Source organism: Cladophialophora immunda, assembly GCF_000835495.1.
Source record: "Cladophialophora immunda strain CBS 83496 unplaced genomic scaffold supercont1.4, whole genome shotgun sequence".
Classification (NCBI taxonomy): Eukaryota; Fungi; Ascomycota; class Eurotiomycetes; order Chaetothyriales; family Herpotrichiellaceae; genus Cladophialophora; species Cladophialophora immunda.
The window spans coordinates 5,871,328-5,892,395 of NW_015622544.1; the positions used below are offsets into that span (position 1 = coordinate 5,871,328).

The following is a 21,068-nucleotide window of genomic DNA, read 5'->3' on the forward strand; positions in this document are numbered from 1 at the left end:
GGAAGTTCTGAGCTCCAGAAACTCCAAAGTCGCCTGCGTTCAAAGCTCAATTCTACTACGACACACAGCTGCCACCGCCCTCCTTCTCTTGATCAACTTCCTGCAATGGCGTCTCAGCGGCTGGCGCTGAATCTTCAGCGGTCCCTTCGAAGCAGAAAAGCTCTCAGTGCTATTCAGTCTCCCCTTCGCCGCTACGCCAACCCTGTCACTCCCTCCAGAACTGAAAGCACCACTCTCTCGAACGGCTTGACGGTACCACTCTCGATTTCTGCGGCTATATGGCTTGAGGTGACTGACTGGCGGACTTAGATTGCGACCGAGCATTCGCCATGGGCTCAGACCTCAACCGTCGGTGTTTGGATTGATGCTGGGAGCAGAGCGGAAACAGACAAGACCAACGGAACTGCACATTTCTTAGAACATCTCGCTTTCAAGGTGGGTAGAGAAATCCCACAACTCGAATGCAGAGATTTGATGATGTTGTAGGGCACTGGCAGGCGAACCCAACATCAACTAGAGCTCGAGATTGAGAATATGGGTGGTCACCTCAACGCATACACTTCGGTAAGTCGGCCTACTCTCCAGCTCCAATCTGCTGCTAAACGGATCGGACAGCGTGAAAATACTGTTTACTATGCCAAATCCTTCAACTCCGATGTTCCCAAGACCGTCGACATCCTTTCCGACATTCTACAAAACTCTAAACTCGAACCCGCGGCCATCGAGCGCGAAAGAGATGTGATTCTCAGGGAGCAAGAGGAAGTCGACAAGCAGTTGGAAGAAGTGGTATTTGATCACTTGCATGCCACGGCTTATATGCATCAGCCTCTCGGCCGCACCATCCTCGGGCCCAAGGAAAACATCGAGACAATTTCTCGACAGGATCTGGTTGATTATATTACCACCAATTACACCGCTGACCGCATGGTCCTTGTCGGCGCAGGTGGCATTCCCCACGAAGAATTGGTCAAGCTCGCTGAGAAGCATTTCGGACACCTGAGATCTGCTCCGCCGACATCTTATGCCGCTGAAATTGCCGCTGAGCAGAAGCGTAAACCCACTTTCATTGGCTCTGAGGTCCGGATAAGAGACGACACAATCCCCACTGCGCACATCGCCATTGCCGTTGAAGGTGTTTCCTGGAGAGACGACGAGTATTTCCCCGCCCTGGTTACACAGGCCATTGTCGGGAACTGGGACCGGACGATGGGCAATTCCCCCTATCTTGGCTCAAGACTCAGCACATTTGTGAACGCGAATAATTTAGCCAACAGCTTCATGAGCTTCTCCACGAGCTACAGCGATACTGGGTAAGTTATATCTCTGCGTTCTAAGGACAGAATTTTCCAGTGCGAAAAAGAAGATGCTAACCCAGGATTTTACTGTGTTGATACAGACTATGGGGAATATACCTCGTTTCCGAGAACAAGACCCAAATTGATGACCTTGTTCACTTTACCCTGCGCGAGTGGTCGAGACTCTCCTTCAACGTCTCCGAAGCAGAGACCGAGCGTGCCAAAGCCCAACTCAAAGCGTCCATCCTCCTGAGCCTGGACGGGACAACGGCCGTTGCAGAGGACATTGGACGACAAATCGTCACGACTGGCAGGAGAATGGACCCCGCCGAGATTGAGCGTGTGATCGGCGGGATTACGGCACAGGATGTGATGCGGTTCTGCCAGAAGAAGCTTTGGGACCAGGACATTGCGGTGAGTGCGGTCGGCAGTATTGAAGGCCTGTTGGATTATAACCGTATCCGGAACGATATGGCAAGGAACTTGGCATAGGCGGGACGAGATGAAGGAGACAGGAGGCCGGGGACTTGTGGAGGCAAACAAGTCGAGAAAACAGAGGGAGAAACAGGGCAGAAGTGTCTTGATGAGGACCTCTGATCGGAGGTCAGTGATCTGGTGCTTCTAGAGGGCTAGGTAGTGATTTGTATTGTACAGTGCACATGGCATTATCCGCACAGAAAAAAAAGGATCTGTCGACTTGGAAGAAAGAGACTCGTGGCATTCACGGTATCTTTCCTCTTGAATTGTCCGAGGACGCCGTCTCATATTTCTCTCATTGACTTAGCTCTACAATAGAGAGACTCCAGAGGAGAAGAAAACATCAGATCCAAAGGACGTCTACACTTCCCTGGGTTTTCTCATATCGCTCATTTCTCGTTCGCCGCCGGCTTGGGAAGTCCTCTTCTCCACCCTAAGCTGACAACAACGAATTTCGGAGTTCCAGAGAGGGAGTCTCCCTCGTCTTCCCGAGCTCACGCCTTCTACACCTTGACCTTCAGGATGGCCTTCCCGAAATTCTGGCCCTTCAGCATGCCGCTGAAGGCCTGGGCGGCGTTCTCGATGCCCACGTCCTCGTGGATCTTGGCCTTGAAGCTGCCGTCCCGCAGCCACCTGGAGACGTTTTCGAGGTGCGCCTTGCCGTGCTTGGGCCCCATGTTGGCGTCGCCGACCATGAAGCCCGTCATGGTCAGCCGCTTGGTCACGCACAGGAAGGTGTTGCGGATCGGGTAGCGTTCGGCGGGCGGAAGGTTGTACTGTGAGATCTGGCCGCATTCCACGATCCTGCGATGGAAGGGGACATTGGTCAGCCAATGGCTCGGGCGATCATGCCGTGGTGGTCTGGATGAGGGAACGAGAGAGTGGACAGATGAGAAGTAGATCGGATCAAACAAAAGAAAAGATGCTTACCGTCCGAACAAATTCAATGTCTCCATGGCGCCGTCCAGCTGCTCGCCCCCAACGTTGTCGTAGAATATGTCGATGCCTCCTTCGCCGTTGCCCGCTTCTTCGGGCACTTTCTCACCCTTCTTCTCCTTGTACTCCCGGACCAGGCGCCCGATCACCTCCTTCGTGCTGGGCTCCTTCTTGTAGTTCCAGCCACCGTCGAAACCCAGCTCGTTGACGATGAAGTCCAGCTTGTCGTCGCTGCCCACGGACCCAAAGACGGTCAGGCCCTCGTGCTTGGCCAACTGGCCGACCAACTGGCCCACGGCCCCGGCGGCGGAGGAGACGACGATGATTTCGCCGGCCTTGGGCTTGCCGATTTCGTACAGCGACGAGTAGGCCGTGAGGCCCGGCATGCCCAGGGCCCCCAGGTAGTGCCTGACATCCAGGTGCGGGTCGTCCGGGTTGGGGACCTTGAACGGCCGCTCCCACTGCGCCTCGCCCTGCCTGGGCGGCTGGGCCACATACAGGTTGTACTGCCGGATCGGGAGCAGCAGCCTCACCACATCTCCCTCGGCATAGCCCTCGAGCTTGGAGCGGAGAACCCGCGACAGAGTTCCCGCGGCAATGGGCGATCCCAGCGGGATGGCGGGCAGGTATGATTTAACCGAGGGATCCCGCAGAAGGCCACGCAGGTACGGGTCGAAGCTCACGTAGAGGGTCTCTAGCAATAGGCCATTGGGTGGGAGTTCTTGGTCTAGGTCGAAGGGGCCGACGTCTTTGACGGCAATGTGTTCGCCTGGGACGGGGAGACGGTCGGGTACTTTGGTGAAGAGCAGAGCAAGATTGGGGGTCTTGGAGGGCATCTTTTACAGGAGAGGCTTGGAGGGTTAGGCGTGACGCTTTGGGAGAAGGTCAAGAAGAGGTGTGAGTTTAAAACGAGGATGTCAAGAAGGAAATGATCAATGACCTGGAATGCTGTAATACTCAGCGGGTAGGGAGAAGGATCCCGATCGAAGGGGACGGAAGCGAAACGATATATACGTAGGTATACAGTACACACGCCATATCAGGGTGACCACTCCACTTTATAGGTCGTGTATAGTGCCAGCATCAGTCGACATCTATGTCATGTAGATTGGATTCCCTAGCCTCGAACCCAAGCGTTTTGTCATCGTGCTCCCCCGATCAGTGGCGGCAGTTTGTGTGGAGGTCGGCCAGAGCGCTTTTCTCTGCGTCATGTCGTCACGCCCGAGGACCTGGGGAGCAAAGATGAAAGGAAGAGTGGCACAGAGAGCCAGACTGTCGTCCAAGTTTTCGGAGCTATTTTCGTCCGGTTGGCGAATGGCGGATCCGTGGAGGAAGAAACGGAGGAATTCCAAGAGAGAAGCGATACGAAGGACATACGGCCGTGGATGTTCCAGCTGACGGACAAAGGCCTGGGGAGACCTAGCGACCTAGGCTCATTCAAGGTTTTTACCGAACGTCCTACACCCGCAAGGACTCGCACCCTGTCAGACAAAGGGACAAAGAGAAGAAACGCCCGAGCCATGGCCGAATGCGGCGGACTTGGATTGATTTGATCCTGCGGGCTTAGAGATCAAGACACTGCTTGGCCGCTAGGAGCTGATTGAGGTCTCAGAGAAGCTTCACTGCCAAGCGGGGGATTGGAAATCAAGAGGCAGTATTCGCTTTCACAAATGTCGGCACAAGACAGTCGCAGAGAAACAGCGTTTGTAAGTCTATCGCCGCATTTCGTGTCTATGGTATATCATACATCCATCTCTCATAGCCATCGTGGACTGTTCAGCACTTTGTCATCATCTCAGCTGGAGCATCAAGAATGGCGCATGTATGCCACAATTCAGCTCTGCGTGATACAAGCCCGCGGATCACGATGTGTTCCATGTTCGCCGCGTCCGTGGACCTTCGTCCCCAAGCACAAATCTCTCCGAGAACCATCGAGGCACGCCTGGCTCTATGTCGGGTGGTTTCGTCCTACTCGTCTGGCGACAGGAAATGCCGTTGCTTCGCGCGTGTCTCGACTTATCATTGTCAGGCTCCAACACTGACGGCATCGCGTACTGCACTGCCCGGTCCCAATCATTGAGATGCTCGTACGGACTTCGTAACCAAGCTTCCAGTTCATGCAAAAACAGCCGAGCATTGTCGCGGCCCAGAAAATCTTTCAATAACTCCTCCGCTTGCCCGGCGCTGCCTTTTAAATCAATCGACTTCAGGATCCCAATGATGTACTCAAGTAAAAAGTCCGCGTTACTGGCGCGGCGGTCCGTGGATTCAGGACGCGAAGGCTGCGGAGCGCTGGGATCGAGGAAACTGAAGACTTGAAGTTCACGTCGGATCCACATTCGGGCTCGGGACTTCAGACGCTCATCTGTTGCAAAAGACGACGGCGTCAGATTCTGGTAGCGAGAGATGCGATTTGTGCCCACATGGAGTGAGTAGAGTTTCTGGCGGTACACCTGTCTGCGAAAGTCGAGCGCGGTATCTTTCAAAACTTCAGATTGCGCGCCTCTCGCGTTGCTGTGGTTTCCCCCTCTTCCATATGCTCGACCTTGCCTGAATCGTCGCTGCCGAGCAGCCGCGGCGGAAAGCCCGCGAGTGCTTCGACCTGCGTGCGCATTCTCGGGAGGAAGATGGAAAACCTGACTCCTCTGCTCACCGCCGTCGCCAATATTGAATCTGATCGCTGTAACTTGGCATTTGCACAATGGGCAGACTTGCTGCCGTTGTAGCCATGTTCCCAAGCATGAGAAATCAAATTGGTCGTGGCGGCACGGGAGGGCAATCGCTTTATCAGAGATGTGGTCGAGGCAGATGACGCACTGTTCTGGCGGAGGGAGTGTGGGTTGTGAAAGAGACGGAATTGCCGTATTCGAGCCCGCAGGCTCACTGTGGTTCAGTGCTATCTCATTCTTCGAGGATTCTGTTGCCATCAAGTGGTGCACAGAAAAGAAAGAAATGGCACTGGAGGGCGCGAGTGGCGCGGAAATCATGGCGGGCACTTGCAGTTGATGGCCCGAATGCTCTACCGGATTTTCAAATGACGCCACCACAAAAAGGGGTCTAGCCTTGCACCGCTCAGACCGTCCGTGACCATCCTTCTAGATTGCTACACCCTACTACATTTCGATGTGCCAGAGGTGAGTCCCCTGGATCTTGCATCTTGCCATCACTCACATAGGAAGGCCAAGCTCTTTTCAGATTCCCTTGCATTGATCCCATCCTCACAAGTAGATATCGAAGCGACGAATGCTGCTCTGAAATTAGGCTAAACAGCAACTTGGCGTCAATATTTGTTGGTCTTCACAATACAAACTCCCATCAACATAGAGATATATCACCGCTTATATCCTCAGCACTTGGCCAGTTGGTGTCACTACCACAGCGCTGCTGCTGAATAGACAACACAGTCTGTAATAAAACAAGAAGGCCCGTTGATCGCATCATGCCCTCCATAGTATCGGTCACCATCCAGTCCGCCATTCTCAAAGCTGCAGCCAATCTCACCGCCCAAACGCTCACTTCATGGGACACGCAGTCACCAGCACCAGTCAACTGGACCCGCGTTGTCGAGTTCGCAGTCTTTGGCATCGTATCCGCCCCACTGGCGTCCCTATGGCAGCAGTTTCTCGAAGATAGTTTCCCCGGCCAATACAAGGTCGATCCGGGAGACTCACGTACTGACCTGACCAACGATACCATCAAGAACCCTGCCGAGGCCGGGGAAAAGGCTCAACGGACGCCTGGACTCAATTGGCGAAACATCTTCATCAAGTTGATCTTAGACCAAACAATCGGCCAGATCCTGATCAACGTGACGTTTCTCATCTGCACGAATAGCGCACGACTTCAGAATTGGTCCTCACTCGTCGAAGAGATCCAGTTGCGCATCTCCGGTATCATTTGGGCGAGTTGGAAGGTGTGGCCGTGGGTGGCCGTGGTCAACTTCATTTGGGTGCCAGTGGAATGGCGAGTGCTCCTGGCGTCACTGGTTGGGTTCGGATGGAACATCTTTTTGAGCATTTTGTCGATGAGGGAAAAGACATGAGTGATGCGACTTTTAGAATGAATTAAAGGAACGTAAATCTCTGAATGACGTCGAGTTTGCAACCCTCTAATCCTCCACCGACCCATTCCAGACTCCCAAAGGCCTTTTACTCAAGAGAAATATACCGTGTTCCTGGTTTTAATGCCCTCCATCCAACCTTTAGATCCTTGTAGGACTTCCGCAGGATTGCCATAAGGCTCATTTGGAGGAACCTGACGTAAGTGGGATCGATGTGCCCCGACGGTGTCGACCCTGACTGTGCTGGCCGCCCCGGCTCCCGACCGTCCGTTCCTGGGCCCACGGACTCAATCCATGGTCGATCAGGATATTGCGTGTGACAAACGCAACGGCAAGCAAAAACAGGACTGCAATGAGCTGCACCAAAAAGATCAACACGAACTTGACCGCAAAGGTCCCCGTGAAGGGGCTGAGCGACTTTGCATGGTCGAAGGCGTATACCACACTGTAGATGGCTCGTACACCGATGAAGACGCATGCCAAAACCATCAGGAACCCTGCGGCTCGCTGGTTGTGAAGCTTCAGGAACAGCTGGCCGCTGAGGAAAGAGACCGCAATCCAGGTGATGAGGAGGATGACGGCTCCAGCTTCGAGCAGCGTGTACGCCGTGTTGAGGTCTGATTGGGTGTTGTGCTCATCCCCGAGCTTCGCCCCGCCGGTTGCGAGGAGCGCGATGCCGGTGATTGCGCCAACATGAATCCCCACCTCTTCAAGCAGTGTTGCAGATTGACTGCGATTCGACGTCGCGTAGTAGCCTCTCAGTAAAGCCAGAAAACCAGCCGTGGCAAGCAACAAAGGACTAAGGCCAATGGACGAGACGATGGCCCCGCTCGTAGAGGGATGTGGGTTGTTGTGGTCGCTGATCTGAATGGCTGCGGCGACAATGCGAAGTATATCGAAGGCAACAAGGAAGAAGAACGCTGCAATTGCGCGTCGCCCATGCTTGTAAAACAGCCATCCCGTGGGCGGAAGGAGAGCGACGTAGATCGCCAATTCTGCGATGGAGAGCTTCGTGACTGAGTCGAGCGGCATGGTAGGACAGTTTCTGTTATTCAGCCTCGGAGATTTTGGAGCGGTTAGGCTTGTACGGCGGAGGTTGGATGGTTCCAGGGGCAGGGATCACGTCGAGTTCGAGCTGGATGGCATTCAAGATGGAATGACAAGAAAGTCTCAAGGCTCTTATACCTCTGACACTTACATTTGTGTGCCTCACAGCCGCAGTCTGAACTTGATCTGCAGGCCCAAAACGGCCATCAGAAGCGGAGACGCCAACCGAAAGAGGTATTCCATTCGCAGTAGATACGATATCTGGTGCAATTCACGAGCATCGATAGTGTCAAAAGTCGACGTTTGCAGAATGTGGGCCAGTCGCCGTGTTGGAACCCCCGTTCAGACGCCAGGCAGCAGCATTCTCATGGCACGCAATGGATGCCAGGGACATGCCGAGCGAATGTGCTGAAAGCACCGCGATACCCGGATTTTCATCGTTGAATACGAGGGTGGCTGAGTCTCCGTCGCTGTCGAATTGCTGACCAGAAAGAGAATAGTTGTGACGAGAAGAGGGACAAGCTCAGCCAAGCATTGCGGGCCGCTAATCTATGGAAGCTGTCCAATCAACGTCTCTAAAATTATGTCAGCCTTGGAAGCCGCGTCCGGAGCAATGCAGCCATTCTCAGCCTCGCCTGCCCCAGCCTCGTAACACGCTTTACCAACCATTCAGGCGTCCATTGTGTCCCAAGACGACAGATGGGTAGATGGCATCACGGCGAGGGATGTTTTGTGACCCGCCGTGCCTCTACAGTTGGTCCGTTGTTCTTCTACAATGACAGGCGTCCGACGAAATCTCTATTAATGGCGGTGGGCGATTATCTGGCCATTGGCCGCGTCTTACTACGGGAACTCAGATGGCATTTCGCATCGACTCAAAGGATGGCTTGATCCAGGTGGAAATGATACTGGCTGCAGACTCAGTAGATGGAATAGGTAGAAAATGGCATTCAGCAAAAGCCGCGATAGAAAGGGCCGCCACTTCTCTCAATTTCGCCTGCTCGGCATCATGCATCGGTTTTTTGCTATCCAAATAATCAATGTTTTGCCAGTCCATTCCGGTGTTGACGCGCATCTTTATACCGCGCCGTGCTCAACCACGTAATAGTCTGGACGTTGAAATAAATCACTTAAACGCTATCATATCCGGGGTATCATACATAACACACTTCAATCACTGTAAACACGTTACATAACAGCCTGCGGTTCAAACAGAGTCAGTCACAGCCACCATTAAAAGCAGGTTGAGTTATTGCACGGAGTGAGAGCTTCCTGCTTATATTGGGAAAAAGGGGGGATATTAAGACCACTTACACATTCACTCTTATCCTTCCCCTGCGGAACGCCCATCTCATCGAATGTCTTGGGTCCCTTTCCAGGAGGCCGAGCCGCGGTCGCTGGAACAGAACTCGGTTTCGAGGGTGGTGCGCCGCCAGCGGGTGCGTTGGCGTCAGGCTTCGAAGGAGGGAGATTCGCAGGCCTGACGTTCGGCGGAACTTGCATTTTGTTGTTGGGAGGAGGTCGGACGTTGGGATTAGGCATGCCACCGTAGCCACCAACATTCTGGGCCGGTCCGGGTCCAGGCCGGGAGTTCGGTGGACCTGGACGGCTTTGCGATGGGAGACCCTGCTGTCCTGGAGGACCTTGCTGAAGTCTTGGAGATCCACGTGGAGGATTGTTAGGGTTCGGCATAGGAGATCCATTTTGCTGCTGCTGAGGCCGAGACATTCTCTCTGGTTCGAGCGGAGCAGAAAATCCAATGTCAATCCTTGCGGGTGGCGACTGGCCTCCTGGCTGGGGACCCGGTCCGAGGTAAGGTGAGGAGCTGTTGGGTCTTGATGGTGGGCGAATGGTAGGAATCCCTTGGCCTTGAGGTGGTGGTGGTGGCGGTCCTCCTGACGGCATGCGCCCTCCACGACCGTAGCCAGGGCCTGGATAACTGGCCCCTCCAGGGTTGGAATAAGGGCGCTGCTGGGGAGCCATGTTAGAAGGGGGCGATCCGTACGGATCGGGCCTTGGAGCTCCCATGGCCGCGGCTGAGGTCGGTCGAAGATTCGGATTTATGCCAAAGGCGGATGGGGGTCGGAAATCCGGGCCTTGGTTCACAGATGGCATATTCGGAGGTCCAGTGGGGTAGGGTGCTGTACTGCCAGGCCTTGCTGAAGGGGGTCTCTGATTGTTTAGCGACAACCGAGAAGGATCGGGCATTTCGAGCTGTTGAGAGTCCGTCTCTTCCGTCAATGTTGGCATCGCAGGAACGGGAGGTACGTCGGCTCCTCCGATCATCGAGCCACGCTGCTGTCGTATCTTTTTGAGAGCGACACTCTCATGGTCCTTGCGTGACAAAGTCTTTGACCTAGAGATAGCATCGATCCTTCCTGTAGCATCTTGATTGCCGCTTTGTGATGCCTTTCGATACCACTCTTTGGCCTGCTCAAAGTTGACTGGGACATAAATGCCGACCTCATAGTAGTAACCTAGAGCAAATTGAGCTGTCGGAAATCCAGAAAGCGCTGCTCGCTGCGCATACGTAAAGGCGATCTCCTCATTCTTCTCGAAAAGGCCTTCATGGCCACAAAGAAACCACTTGCTTATTGCCAATTCTGCTTCCGGCTCCCCTTGCCTCGCCGCCAGGACATTGTAGTGCAAGGACAAAGCGGGATCAAAAGAGCAGCCCAGCTCGCAAAGCTCATATGCTGATCCCATTTTCACTTGAGCCTTAGCAAATCCGAGGTACGCGGCCTTTTCGATGTTCACCTTGGCCCCGGCAATATCTCTGGGCAAAAACTGATCCGGAATCTGGATTTGAGGCATTTGCTGTGCTTGGAGCATGCCGAAAACATAAGCTCCCTGCGGTGCATTTTCATCTGCCGTCTGGGCCGACATATAGATGAGGTTGAGGCCGCGTTCGAAGTTCTGCGCTTGTCCGTGCTGGCCAAGGAGTGTCATCATTCCGAGCCTGTAGCACGCGGCTGAGTCTCCAGCGTCCGCACCCTTCTGATAGTATCTGATTGCCTTCAATGCGTCATTGGAGGACTCGAACTGCATGCCAATGCGGTAATCCGCGCGAACATATCCTTTTTCAGCAGCTCTCGTATAGCAATAAAATGCTTCCTTCTTGTCGACCCTGTGCCCGAATTTACCAAATTCAAGCCACATGCCCCTCATAAACTCAGCTCTGGGGTGATGTTGATCGGCAAGAAAGTTGACAATTTTGATTGCATCTTCTCTCAGAACGTGCTCAATTCGAGGTGTCCTTGTTCTGGGTGCTTGTGCCAGGGCAATTCTTTCCTCATTCTGCTGACACACCTCCACATATGATAACGTGTCTTGTGCCCACGTCAGCTGGGTGTCTGGGTCGTTGCAGCTGAGCACAGCAGCCCTTGCGGCTTCCAGTGTAGCCTCTTTCTGTTCATCGGTTGGGGGGATGTTGGGAGGAGGGTTGCGAAGCATAGGAAATGGAGAAAAGTTTGGCTGTTCTGTCGGAGCCATCGAGGTCGTTCTCGGCGGGAAATGGTTATCTTGGTGGTATGATTGGGTTTGGTTATCCGGGGGCGCCCTCTGATCATACCCTTGCGCGGTCCTATTTGAGGCTTGCGACGGCGCCCAAGTTTGCATGCCCCCTTGCATATATTCGGCGGACTGGGGAGAGTAGACTGATCCTGAGTAGGCAGAATTCGCTGAGTTCGGATTTGAGGCAGCTTGCTCCATCTGAGCCACATTTTGTTGTATGTTGGTTGGCAACTCATGTACTCTGTAGCCGTCAGCAGAGATCGGCGGCGACATTAGTCCAGTGACACAGACCTGTTAGGGGTTGGCTGGATGATTTCTGGCATGTAGTAGCTATCATCTCCCCCAGGGACAAAAGTGGCCCCCGTATGGTAACTCATCGTGGCGATCGGAGGCTGATCTTGGATGCTCAGTGTTTCGTATTTCAGCTGAACCCCAGCTCCGAGGTGCCTGATCTCTCTGAGCACCTGGGAGCTTTCAGATTATTTTCTTGAGAGGTAAGAGATCTTGATCCGTCCCGCTCCCGCAAAGGAAGGGGAGGGATGATGATATGTTCTTCTGCGTGTTCAGGAGATTGCCCTGGTGCTTACGCAGTCAGGGTGAACGTTGGATTCCTAGGGCACAGGGTGGGGGTCAGAAGGAAGTAGATCAATGGAGTACAATTTCGGAGGCCTGGTCCTCTTTGTAGACATGTCTTGGAGGGACTGAGAAGGTAAAGGAGCAGTGCGAATCTGGCCTGGTTGGCCGCGTCAACCGAAGCCGGGCTTTGTCTGTGCACCTGCGGAAGTTTAGTTATAACCTGCGGATGATGATGGAATATGGAGAGGGCGCAGACAAGGCGAGGCTGCGGTAATTGGCATTGCGTGGTGCGAGTTGAGGGGCCAGCTGGCCAAACCTACTTGAACCTTGCCTAGGCACTGGTTGACGCTGGAGGCTTGGCCAAGAGGGGCATTTGGGTGGGAATACGCCCCGGGCGGAGCAAGCTGTAGGGACCAAAGACAACTTGAGAGGAGGCACCTAGGGCCAAGTTAGGCTCGCTAGGCATCACGGATCAGTTGCAGCCCTACACAGCCACAGCGAGTCATATCCACCAACAGCCCATTTTTGGTAGCCTTACTGTGCGTGTAATTAATATCTTCCTCTGACATCTGCACAATCGGACCATAACTCCTTTGCGCACAATGAATCGTTCCTTCTAGCTGCTGTGCAATACCTCGATATTTAGGAATGCCACTACGAATGTCCACCCACGTGTACCTGTCACTCTCTTTGGGGAGATTCTGGGGACCCATTCAGAGCCCCCGAAATTCGTTGTCGTTCTCAATTACACTACCACGCGTCGAATACGCATCTCTTCGCTGAAGCTGAGAATGCCTTGCAGCCTGAACCCGCGCCGACCCAAACTAGATGCCGCCCACGACCCATGCCTCGACAAATGGCACAAGGCTTACACTGAAGAAGTCCACCAGCATGGAGCCTACCCAGGCAAATTTCAGTCACCCCTACCAACCTTATTCCATTCAGTTAGATTTTATGAAAGAGCTCTATCGCTGCATAGAGGAGAAGAAAGTCGGTATCTTTGAATCCCCTACAGGCACCGGCAAGTCGCTGAGCCTGATCTGTGGTGCTTTGACCTGGCTCCGAGAACACGAACACCTGGCACTGCAAGGTCTGACGGATGGAGGAGAGCCACTCGACTGGCTTTTGAAGGCTGAAAAGTCTGCTCAACGCCGGGAGCTGCTCCTTGAACGCGAGGAACTTGAGCTGAGGCTTGCCAAGGTTCGTGAAGAGGAGGCATCCCGCCGACAGAGGCGATTCGATGTAAAAACTTCCAAGAAACCTCGAACCAAGATTGCAAATAGTGAGGACAAGACTATAGATGATGACCAGTTCATGTTGGAGGAATATGACAGCCCCAGGGAAGAGACATACTCTACCAACAATTCGACGGTCAGCCTTTCCAGCTCAACCCAAGCTCTGCTTGATAAACTAAAAGGCCCAACGAAAACTGACGCCGAGGAAGAAGAGAAAGATCGACTTAAGGTCATTTTTTGCTCACGCACTCACTCCCAGCTCACACAGTTCGTGAATGAACTGCGCCGTGTCAAGCCCCCTTCCTCCCTCTCTTTAGAGGCCGCGGCTACCACGCACAAATCGTCGCTTGAAGAAGGGGTGAAACACCTTGCTCTAGGCTCGCGAAAGAACTTGTGCATCAATCCTAAAGTTGCAGATTTATCGTCTACAATCGCAATCAATGAGCAATGTCTCGAACTCCAGAAGCCTGCAACCCCCAAAGACAGAAGGTGCCCGTATATGCCCACAAGGGACGACAAAGCAAAGGTCGGGGATTTTCGAGACAGAGTTGTTGCAGAGATACGCGACATCGAAGACACGAGTCACTTAGGCAGGCAAATGCAGCTCTGTCCCTACTATGCTTCGCGAGCAGCCATAAGCATGAGTGAGGTACTCACATTGCCCTATCCTCTCCTTCTACAGAAGTCCGCCCGTGAAGCTTTGGGGGTCTCTGTCAAAGACAATATTGTTATAATTGACGAGGCTCACAATCTTATGGATGCCATTGCAGACACCTTCTCCATATCACTCCGTCTCAGCCAGCTTGAGCAAAGTGCTCGGCAAGTTACCGCTTACGCAAGTCGATTCAAGAATCGCTTAAAAGGGAAGAACCGTGTATATGTTATGCAAGTGATACGGTTGCTGAACTCGATGACCGACTGCCTGCGTGAGACGATGCAGAAAGCGACCTCGCCGGAAGCAACTATAACAGCTGCGCAACTCATGTCGGGGAAAGGAGTCGATCAGATCAAACCCCACAAACTGCTGCAATACCTACATGAAAGCAAGCTTTGCCATAAAGTTGAGGGATACTCGGATGTGCGACGAGACCGAACCGATGCGAATCATGGCAAAGGGGCCTTGCTGCAGTTTCAAAACTTTCTTGTAGTATTGATGAATCCGGACGATGAAGGACGATTCTTCACAAGCCGACAAGATGACGAGGTGGCCATCCACTACACGCTGCTCGATCCACGAGAACACTTTCGACAAATAGTTCAAGATGCAAGAGCTGTCATTCTGGCTGGCGGAACGATGTCCCCCATGTCCGACTATTCGGATTATCTCTTCTCATATCTCGACAAGGACCGGCTTCGAACTTTTAGCTTCGGTCATATCATTCCCCCGTCTCATTTATTCGCTCAAGCCGTTGTGAGGGGACCGTCTGGCATTGAGTTCGATTTCAGGTACGAAATGCGTGGCTCTGAAAGAATGATTCTTGAACTAGGAGATCTTGTTCTACAGACATGCCGCCTCGTGCCGGATGGGGTTGTGGTATTCTTCCCGAGCTACGATTACCTTGCACGAGTGATTTCTGTTTGGCAGCACCAGCCAGCTTCTCAACCGGTGATGAATGCCTTGGGTAATATCAAGACAATCTTCCAAGAATCGAAGTCCATTGCCGTCGATGAACTTCTGCAAGGATATGCTGCTGCGGTGGATGGCGGAAGAGGAGGTCTGATGTTGTCAGTTGTGGGCGGAAAGCTTTCGGAGGGTATCAACTTCTCTGACAAACTCGGTCGAGCAGTGCTTGCAGTCGGTCTCCCATTTCCTAATGCCAACGGAGCGGAGTGGAAGGCCAAGATGGAACATATTGAGGGACTTCGATATGAGCACTGCAAAAACCAGGGGAAGGGCGAAGCAGAGTGCAGGGCTGAGGCGAAGATTGCAAGCAGAGAATACTACGAAAATGCATGCATGAGGGCTGTGAACCAAAGCATTGGAAGAGCAATCAGGCACAGAAACGACTATGCCGCGATATTGATGGTCGACAGACGGTTCTCAACAGAGAGGATATCTCGCAAGTTGCCTGGATGGATACAAGACAGCATGGACAACAACCTGCGGGACTGGACAGCCATAGAAAAAAGTATTGAGGTCTTTTTCCGTGGGAAACAATGAGGCGATGTCCATGCCAGGCAAAGATTCACAGCAGAGTCTGAAGCACCAGTCGCTAATGCTCTTGTGGCCAGCTCACATAGTGTGTTGGACGTGCCGACTTTGCACACTATCGTGCGCTTGAGCCCGTGGAGAATTGGGTAACTCGAGCCTGGCAACATTATCCACATCTCCCGAAGTACGTTTCGGGAACAGCAGCTCATAGCTTGTTCATAGAACCAAATAGCATGGTTTGTGTGACTGAGATCATTATGGAGGCTCACTAGACCGATAGAGTCATACTTCGTCAACTGAGAGTGGTGGAATCCCAATTTGAGGATTTCTCAATGCGAAGCATCCGACGGGCAGGAATGTACAAATATGGTATTCCACCGACGCCAACACCAGTACCATCAGAACATTTTGACCTACTTGCTGCCACCGAACCAGCTGCTTATCCCACTCTTTGCCTTTGCGGCCTTTTCTTCCACGGTCTTGTCGAACTTGTCGATTGCACTGTTGATCTGACTGCCTGTCTTTTGACTAACTTCCCTGGCTTTTGCTTCGGCTTCGGTGAGTTTGGCTTTGGCGTCAGCAGACTAAAGGGTTGTCAGTATCGCGGTTTGCAGGTACGAGCAGGATACGGCTCACAGCTTGGTCAAACTTCTGGCCTGCTTGAGAAGCGAGGGCTTCGCCTTTCTTCTCGGCTTCCTTTTCTTTCCCCGGAATCTCACTCTTTATCTGGGACGAGAGCTTGGAGGCATCGGCTGTTTAAAGGTTTAGTGGGTTTCGGCTTCGAGACGGCAAGCTGTCCTACCTTCGAGTTTCTTCTGAGCAACTTTGGGGTCGCCACCAGCATTATACAGATAGTAGCCAACTCCGCCAGCCACCGCTAGGCCAGCAATGGTAAGTCCACGGCTCGAAGACATGATGGAGGAACTCTGAGGGCCGCTGAAGTGATGGAGGAAGGGAGGATGTCTGGAAGTTGAACCGCTCAGTGGTGAGTGAGTCGAGGAATGACGATGCTCAGAGAAGTTGCGAGATCGCTAGGTACAAGATTGGCCTTGGAGCTATTGGTGAAGGTCAGCTCGGCGTTCAACGAAGCTCGTAATGGTAATGGTGGTATGATTGCAGCTGCACAGGCGGTCGAACCTGGCATTGCAAGCACTGGGCGAGCAAGTGTTGCAGCCGGCAGGTGGTCGGTGGCAGTGACATCATTGGCGGCATGGCGAAATAGGCGGCGTCCATCCATTGATCAAGGATTCCCCGCGTCATCTGAGGGCCCAGCCACTCAGAATCCTGTCCGCCTGCGCCAACGACGTAAACACTGCGCTGCTGCAGCTGCGGTGGTGGCGGGCTGCGCTCCTGCTTTTGCGGCCTTCATTCTTTCCCATATACATTCCAGCTTCTCGGACAGATCACTATATACTCCGACACAGCATTTTATCCTTTCTGTATACCATTATCGTCCCATTGAAGAAGTCCCGACCCCGCGAATCGACATTCTGTCGTAGGTGCACAAGTTGGGATTCTTGCTTCTGGTAGCCCTCCAAACCTTGAATTGAACTTGGAGTTGAGGCCCGTTGAATTTGATTGCTGTGCGCACAAAAAGTCCCAGAGGCATGTCAGAAAATGTCTCGAAGATTCTGACTCATATCACCACCTATGATGGGTCTGCAGCTGATCCCTATGACCATGAGATCTCTCTCATCGATACCACCCAGCCTGGGAACGAGTCCCGAACCCACGATGAGCCTCGCTCAGGCTCTCCAAGCTCGAGTACGAGACAGTTGGCAAAAAAGGGAACAAGGGAATCTCTGAAGGAGCACCTTGGCCGGCGGAAGTATGCCAAATACCAGCAGGACCGCTATCACTCCAAAACAAGCAGTGTTGTAACCGCTGAGGAACCTTCGTCGCAAGCAGCATCAACTCGAAAGGCGCAACATGCCGGCACAGAGGCTGGAACGCAGGAGGTGGACTTTGCACACACCGCATCTGTCGCAAGAGGCCGAAAGAGTGCAGAGAAGAGGAGGCGAGAATCCAAAAAGCTCAAACATGAAATCCATGAAATTGACATATTGTACGAAAACCAGAGGGGATGGTTCTTCTGTGGCATTCCCCTTTATTCACACTCGTCTCTGCTACCTCCCGATCCCAGTCCCTGGTCGACCAAGGATCTGAAGGATTCAGCCGTCAATATCACCAATGCACAGGTGCCTGATCCGACCTGGGAATGGGCATGGAACAGCTGGTATGTCGACATGAGTCACGATGTGGACGAGGAAGGTTGGCAGTATTCTTTTGCTTTTGGCCACAACTGGACCTGGCATGGGACGCATCCTTGGTTCCACTCATTTGTCAGACGGAGACGATGGCTGCGGAAGAGAGTCAAGCGCGATGGGCATGGCAGCTATGGCAGGCCTGGAAGCATGAGTGATGCCCACCATCTAACCGGCGATTATTTCACAATCCATTCAAAGCGAGATCGTAGTCCGATCAGTGCCGTTGATGGCGCCGGTAAAACCGCCAGACCATCAAGTTTCATCAGCTTTCCAAGCACGATTGATCAGGACGAGCCACCGGAGGAGATCAAGGATATTGCGACCCTGGTTACGGCCCTCAAGTTTGCACCTATCGATCGAGAGAAGATTGATGTGGTCAAGAGGTTCGTCCAACAAGGTGGAGAGGAGCTGGTCTACCTCAAAGAACACATCCCTGCCATCATGTCATTTCTCGTTTTCCAAAATTCCAGGAGACAGCTAGTTTCATATCTTAAGAAGACGGCAAACGAAGCGCGCGAACATCGGCAGACCCACGAGGAAGAGAACAAACCTGAGGGTGACGCTGAAAGTCGAAGAATCAACAATCTGCTCTCCGCGGTCGAGGCTGCCGACGCCGAGATTGGAGCACTTGAATACTGGAGCGACAGGAAACACGTGTTAAAGACCGACGATGCCCAAAGTCTTACTACGCCACCGATAGCCACCATCTTCGACCAGCCGGTTCCAAAGCCAAAGGCCGACGATGACCCCGTGGAAGAGATCAAAGGAATACCCGAGAAGGCCGACATTGAAGAGGCAAACACGCATTCGATATTCAATTCCGAGTGGCTATCATCCATTGAGGACAAGCAGGGGCAAGACGAGGCGAAGGAGACGGAAGACAAGGGCAAAGGTCGTGCGTATGATAGCGAGGACGATCAAGTGGAGCAAGACTCGACACCACGACTGGGAGCGGATGAGGTCTATGTTCCAGACCAAGACTAGTGGTCTGAGAGAGCGAGGTGCATTGTCCATTAGCGCAGGCGTTTGACTGGAATATTTGGGTGTGGCCGCAGTCTGTTAGCCATTGGAGTTCCAGGAGCATTCGATGAAAGTACCTCGTATTGGTATCCGAGCTCGCCGATAATCGGTGGCTGGGGAACTGGCTGGGAGGCCAATATAACCATACTCGGTTAGCGCCCTTACGGGTCGCGTCGCGTCGCGATTTTCGATTTCCTCTTAAATGAGGGAATGAACCAATTGAACTCTAGAACTTCTGCAGAAAGTGCATTCAAACATACAGAAACACCAGGCTCGTGAATACCTTACTCCCAGTCCTACTCGTTTCTCGTCTCTGTACTTTGGTTCTTGTCCTTGTTCTTGCAGCCTCGGTCTGGAAAATCATTCCGTGGTCGCACCCTTCCACATCCCGCCATGGCTCCTTCCGTTCATGCAACTTCTCATCGGGTCAATAAACGACAAGCACCCGTCACCACCCACACGAGGGCTCTCAAAACCTCAAAGACCGCCAAACTCCCCCTCGCCCTGAAGTCGAACTTGGAAGAAGCGGTTCTGAAGCCCGTGGTTCATATCAAGAAGAGCGTCAAGCAGGTCCCAAAGCGCAAACGTGATGCGGCGCAGGACGACAGTGAGAGCGAGCCGGGTGGTGCCTATATCACCAACATCACCACCAAAAAGGTCTGAGAAACTCGGGATGAGTTATGGAACGGTGCTAATCTCGCTTTAGCCCAGGTTGCAACTGCTAACGCCTCCTTCGAGCAAATGTCAGAATGCAAAGGATTCCACTGACATGGATTTCTCCCCAACTATGACCTTTCGGCAACTTTCCCTAGACACCGACAATGCTGAACCAGTTCCGGAGGCGCTTCCTCCGGTTTTGCAGGATTTCGTGTCCTTGCACGCAGCTTTTCTCAAGGCATTCGCCATTCACATTGTTCATAATGGCCAATCCACACCAGCAGATTTGGGCAGCCTGATGAACACTGTCACCCGACTTTGGAAAAAACACACCGTGGCCAGGGAAGATATCCAACGGATGTTGGCCATCTACGAGTTGGACGTTTCAACACATTTCAGTGGTCGTCTCCTCAAACACCAAGAAGGTCCCTTTAAACTCACAGTGGCGGGCGCTGATTTCGTCCGCTACAACGTCGAGTATGTCGGCGCGGGCAGCAAGAGACCTACCAATCCCCGGTGGGATGAATGTAATCTCCAAAAGCTTTACGAAGCCGAAATCGAGGCCTGCTGGATCTCGCAGCGGAGTAACTCTTCTTGTTGGGTGCATGGCGCAATTCGGAACTTTCCTCGCCTGAACTTCGACGTCGGCATTGAGACCCAAGTACGCAAAGCGAAGGCTGAGACGGCCCGAAGGGAGATCCTGGGGCTATCGTCTCAAGCACAAAACCGCGCAGGAGCCCAGTTCTCGATGCGGACGAGCAACAGCTCGGAGAACAATGAGGCCAACACACCGCGAATTGTGAAAGATCGGACGCTGTCCCTCCTAGACCGCGTTAGAGCCAAAGCGCTCGTCAACTCCGCGACACCTCAGAGCGTAGAAGCCACTCTTCGTCGCTACGCTGTCGGCCGTATTGCCGAAGTGGTGGAGATCCTCCGAATGAAACAACAACGCAAACTGAGCACCAATTTCGTGTCTTCGGTTCATTCGAGCCCAAGCAATGTTCGAGGCAAGGTGTCATTCAGCATGAGCCAGTTGGTCAATGACATCAAAAGCAGTTTGACCGTCCCAATTGGGGATGCGGAGCTCAGAATGTGTATTCGTATACTTGGAGATGAAGTCCCAGGAATGTGGGTGTCGGTCTATACTGTCGGAAGTGTTGAAAGCGTTACTCTCAATGGACCGGGATTGAGTGGTGTTGAGGTCAAGAAGATTCTTGACGAGAAAGAGGGGACGAGGTGAGGTGTGGCTGAAGCGCATTGTATGGACAATGAAGGATTGCCGGCCGGTGATGAATGGTGCTCGTTGGGATTACGAGGCTGTCGAAACTTGGGATACACCGGGCTGCCAGCAAACTGCCTCGAGGACTTGTTCAGGGGTAGAGGCGGAGATGTCAATGGATCAGCCCGCAGATTTACGGTCGGATATCAGGGGATATGCTCGAGTATATTGTCCGCTGTCGAGGAGGGTTTGTGGAACGATGGTTGCAGTGATAACAGCACGGCTCCATCGAGCTGCCGTACAGAGTGTTTCCAGCCATGACCAAAAAGAAAGATAATCAAACACGGACATGGTTGTCAAGCCTTGTGTTTCTTCCTGTGATGGCCGGATACTTGGGGGTATCTGACGGTATCTTCAACCATCCATTTGGCCACGAGCATCGCGGCGAAATAGCGTATGTTGGTGGCACTCTTCACACGCCCCTGCCATCTCCCATGTGAGAACCTCAAGATCCCTAAGATATACACTTTGCGAGGCGAGGCTTTGGATTCCGGCCACCGGCCGAAGTCGGCAAATGGTCAAATGGTCAAGTGGTTGTCATCGAAGGGCGCTGG

At 53.0% G+C, this 21,068-nt stretch overlaps 9 protein-coding genes across 9 annotated transcripts; 5 read left to right on the forward strand and 4 right to left on the reverse strand.

Moving 5' to 3' along the window:
* The first annotated feature begins 45 nt into the window (after nt 1-45).
* Nucleotides 46-2,146, forward strand: PV07_08344 (mitochondrial-processing peptidase subunit beta). The gene is made up of 5 exons (XM_016395503.1): nt 46-252; nt 310-435; nt 487-564; nt 616-1,310; nt 1,397-2,146. Exons 1-5 carry the CDS (start codon nt 106-108, stop codon nt 1,785-1,787), a joined length of 1,437 nt encoding a protein of 478 aa, XP_016248922.1. The 5' UTR covers nt 46-105; the 3' UTR covers nt 1,788-2,146.
* PV07_08345 (uncharacterized protein) lies at nt 2,043-3,683 on the reverse strand. Its single transcript, XM_016395504.1, has 2 exons — nt 2,703-3,683; nt 2,043-2,576 (listed from the first exon to the last, which is right to left on the reverse strand). The coding sequence occupies exons 1-2, from the start codon at nt 3,542-3,544 to the stop codon at nt 2,276-2,278; spliced, it is 1,143 nt and encodes a 380-aa protein (XP_016248923.1). The 5' UTR covers nt 3,545-3,683; the 3' UTR covers nt 2,043-2,275.
* A 630-nt stretch (nt 3,684-4,313) lies between these two features.
* On the reverse strand, nt 4,314-5,641 carry PV07_08346 (uncharacterized protein). Its single transcript, XM_016395505.1, has one exon. The coding sequence runs from the start codon at nt 5,633-5,635 to the stop codon at nt 4,571-4,573; it is 1,065 nt and encodes a 354-aa protein (XP_016248924.1). The 5' UTR covers nt 5,636-5,641; the 3' UTR covers nt 4,314-4,570.
* Nucleotides 5,642-5,841: 200 nt separating this feature from the next.
* Nucleotides 5,842-6,750, forward strand: PV07_08347 (uncharacterized protein; the record flags this gene model as incomplete). The annotated part of the gene is made up of 1 exon (XM_016395506.1): nt 5,842-6,750. Exon 1 carries the CDS (start codon nt 6,148-6,150, stop codon nt 6,748-6,750), a length of 603 nt encoding a protein of 200 aa, XP_016248925.1. The 5' UTR covers nt 5,842-6,147.
* Nucleotides 6,751-8,702: 1,952 nt separating this feature from the next.
* Nucleotides 8,703-12,149, reverse strand: PV07_08348 (uncharacterized protein). Its single transcript, XM_016395507.1, has 3 exons — nt 11,620-12,149; nt 9,130-11,569; nt 8,703-9,015 (listed from the first exon to the last, which is right to left on the reverse strand). The coding sequence occupies exons 1-3, from the start codon at nt 11,703-11,705 to the stop codon at nt 9,004-9,006; spliced, it is 2,538 nt and encodes an 845-aa protein (XP_016248926.1). The 5' UTR covers nt 11,706-12,149; the 3' UTR covers nt 8,703-9,003.
* Nucleotides 12,150-12,473: 324 nt separating this feature from the next.
* PV07_08349 (uncharacterized protein) lies at nt 12,474-15,681 on the forward strand. The gene has a single exon (XM_016395508.1). It carries the CDS (start codon nt 12,733-12,735, stop codon nt 15,298-15,300), a length of 2,568 nt encoding a protein of 855 aa, XP_016248927.1. The 5' UTR covers nt 12,474-12,732; the 3' UTR covers nt 15,301-15,681.
* Nucleotides 15,279-16,466, reverse strand: PV07_08350 (uncharacterized protein). The gene is made up of 3 exons (XM_016395509.1): nt 16,094-16,466; nt 15,928-16,043; nt 15,279-15,875 (listed from the first exon to the last, which is right to left on the reverse strand). The coding sequence occupies exons 1-3, from the start codon at nt 16,203-16,205 to the stop codon at nt 15,705-15,707; spliced, it is 399 nt and encodes a 132-aa protein (XP_016248928.1). The 5' UTR covers nt 16,206-16,466; the 3' UTR covers nt 15,279-15,704.
* Nucleotides 16,467-16,601: 135 nt separating this feature from the next.
* PV07_08351 (uncharacterized protein) lies at nt 16,602-18,739 on the forward strand. Its single transcript, XM_016395510.1, has one exon. The coding sequence runs from the start codon at nt 16,899-16,901 to the stop codon at nt 18,540-18,542; it is 1,644 nt and encodes a 547-aa protein (XP_016248929.1). The 5' UTR covers nt 16,602-16,898; the 3' UTR covers nt 18,543-18,739.
* Nucleotides 18,740-18,971: 232 nt separating this feature from the next.
* Nucleotides 18,972-20,475, forward strand: PV07_08352 (uncharacterized protein; the record flags this gene model as incomplete). Its single annotated transcript, XM_016395511.1, has 2 exons — nt 18,972-19,235; nt 19,285-20,475. The coding sequence occupies 2 exons, from the start codon at nt 18,972-18,974 to the stop codon at nt 20,473-20,475; spliced, it is 1,455 nt and encodes a 484-aa protein (XP_016248930.1).
* Nucleotides 20,476-21,068: the final 593 nt, after the last annotated feature.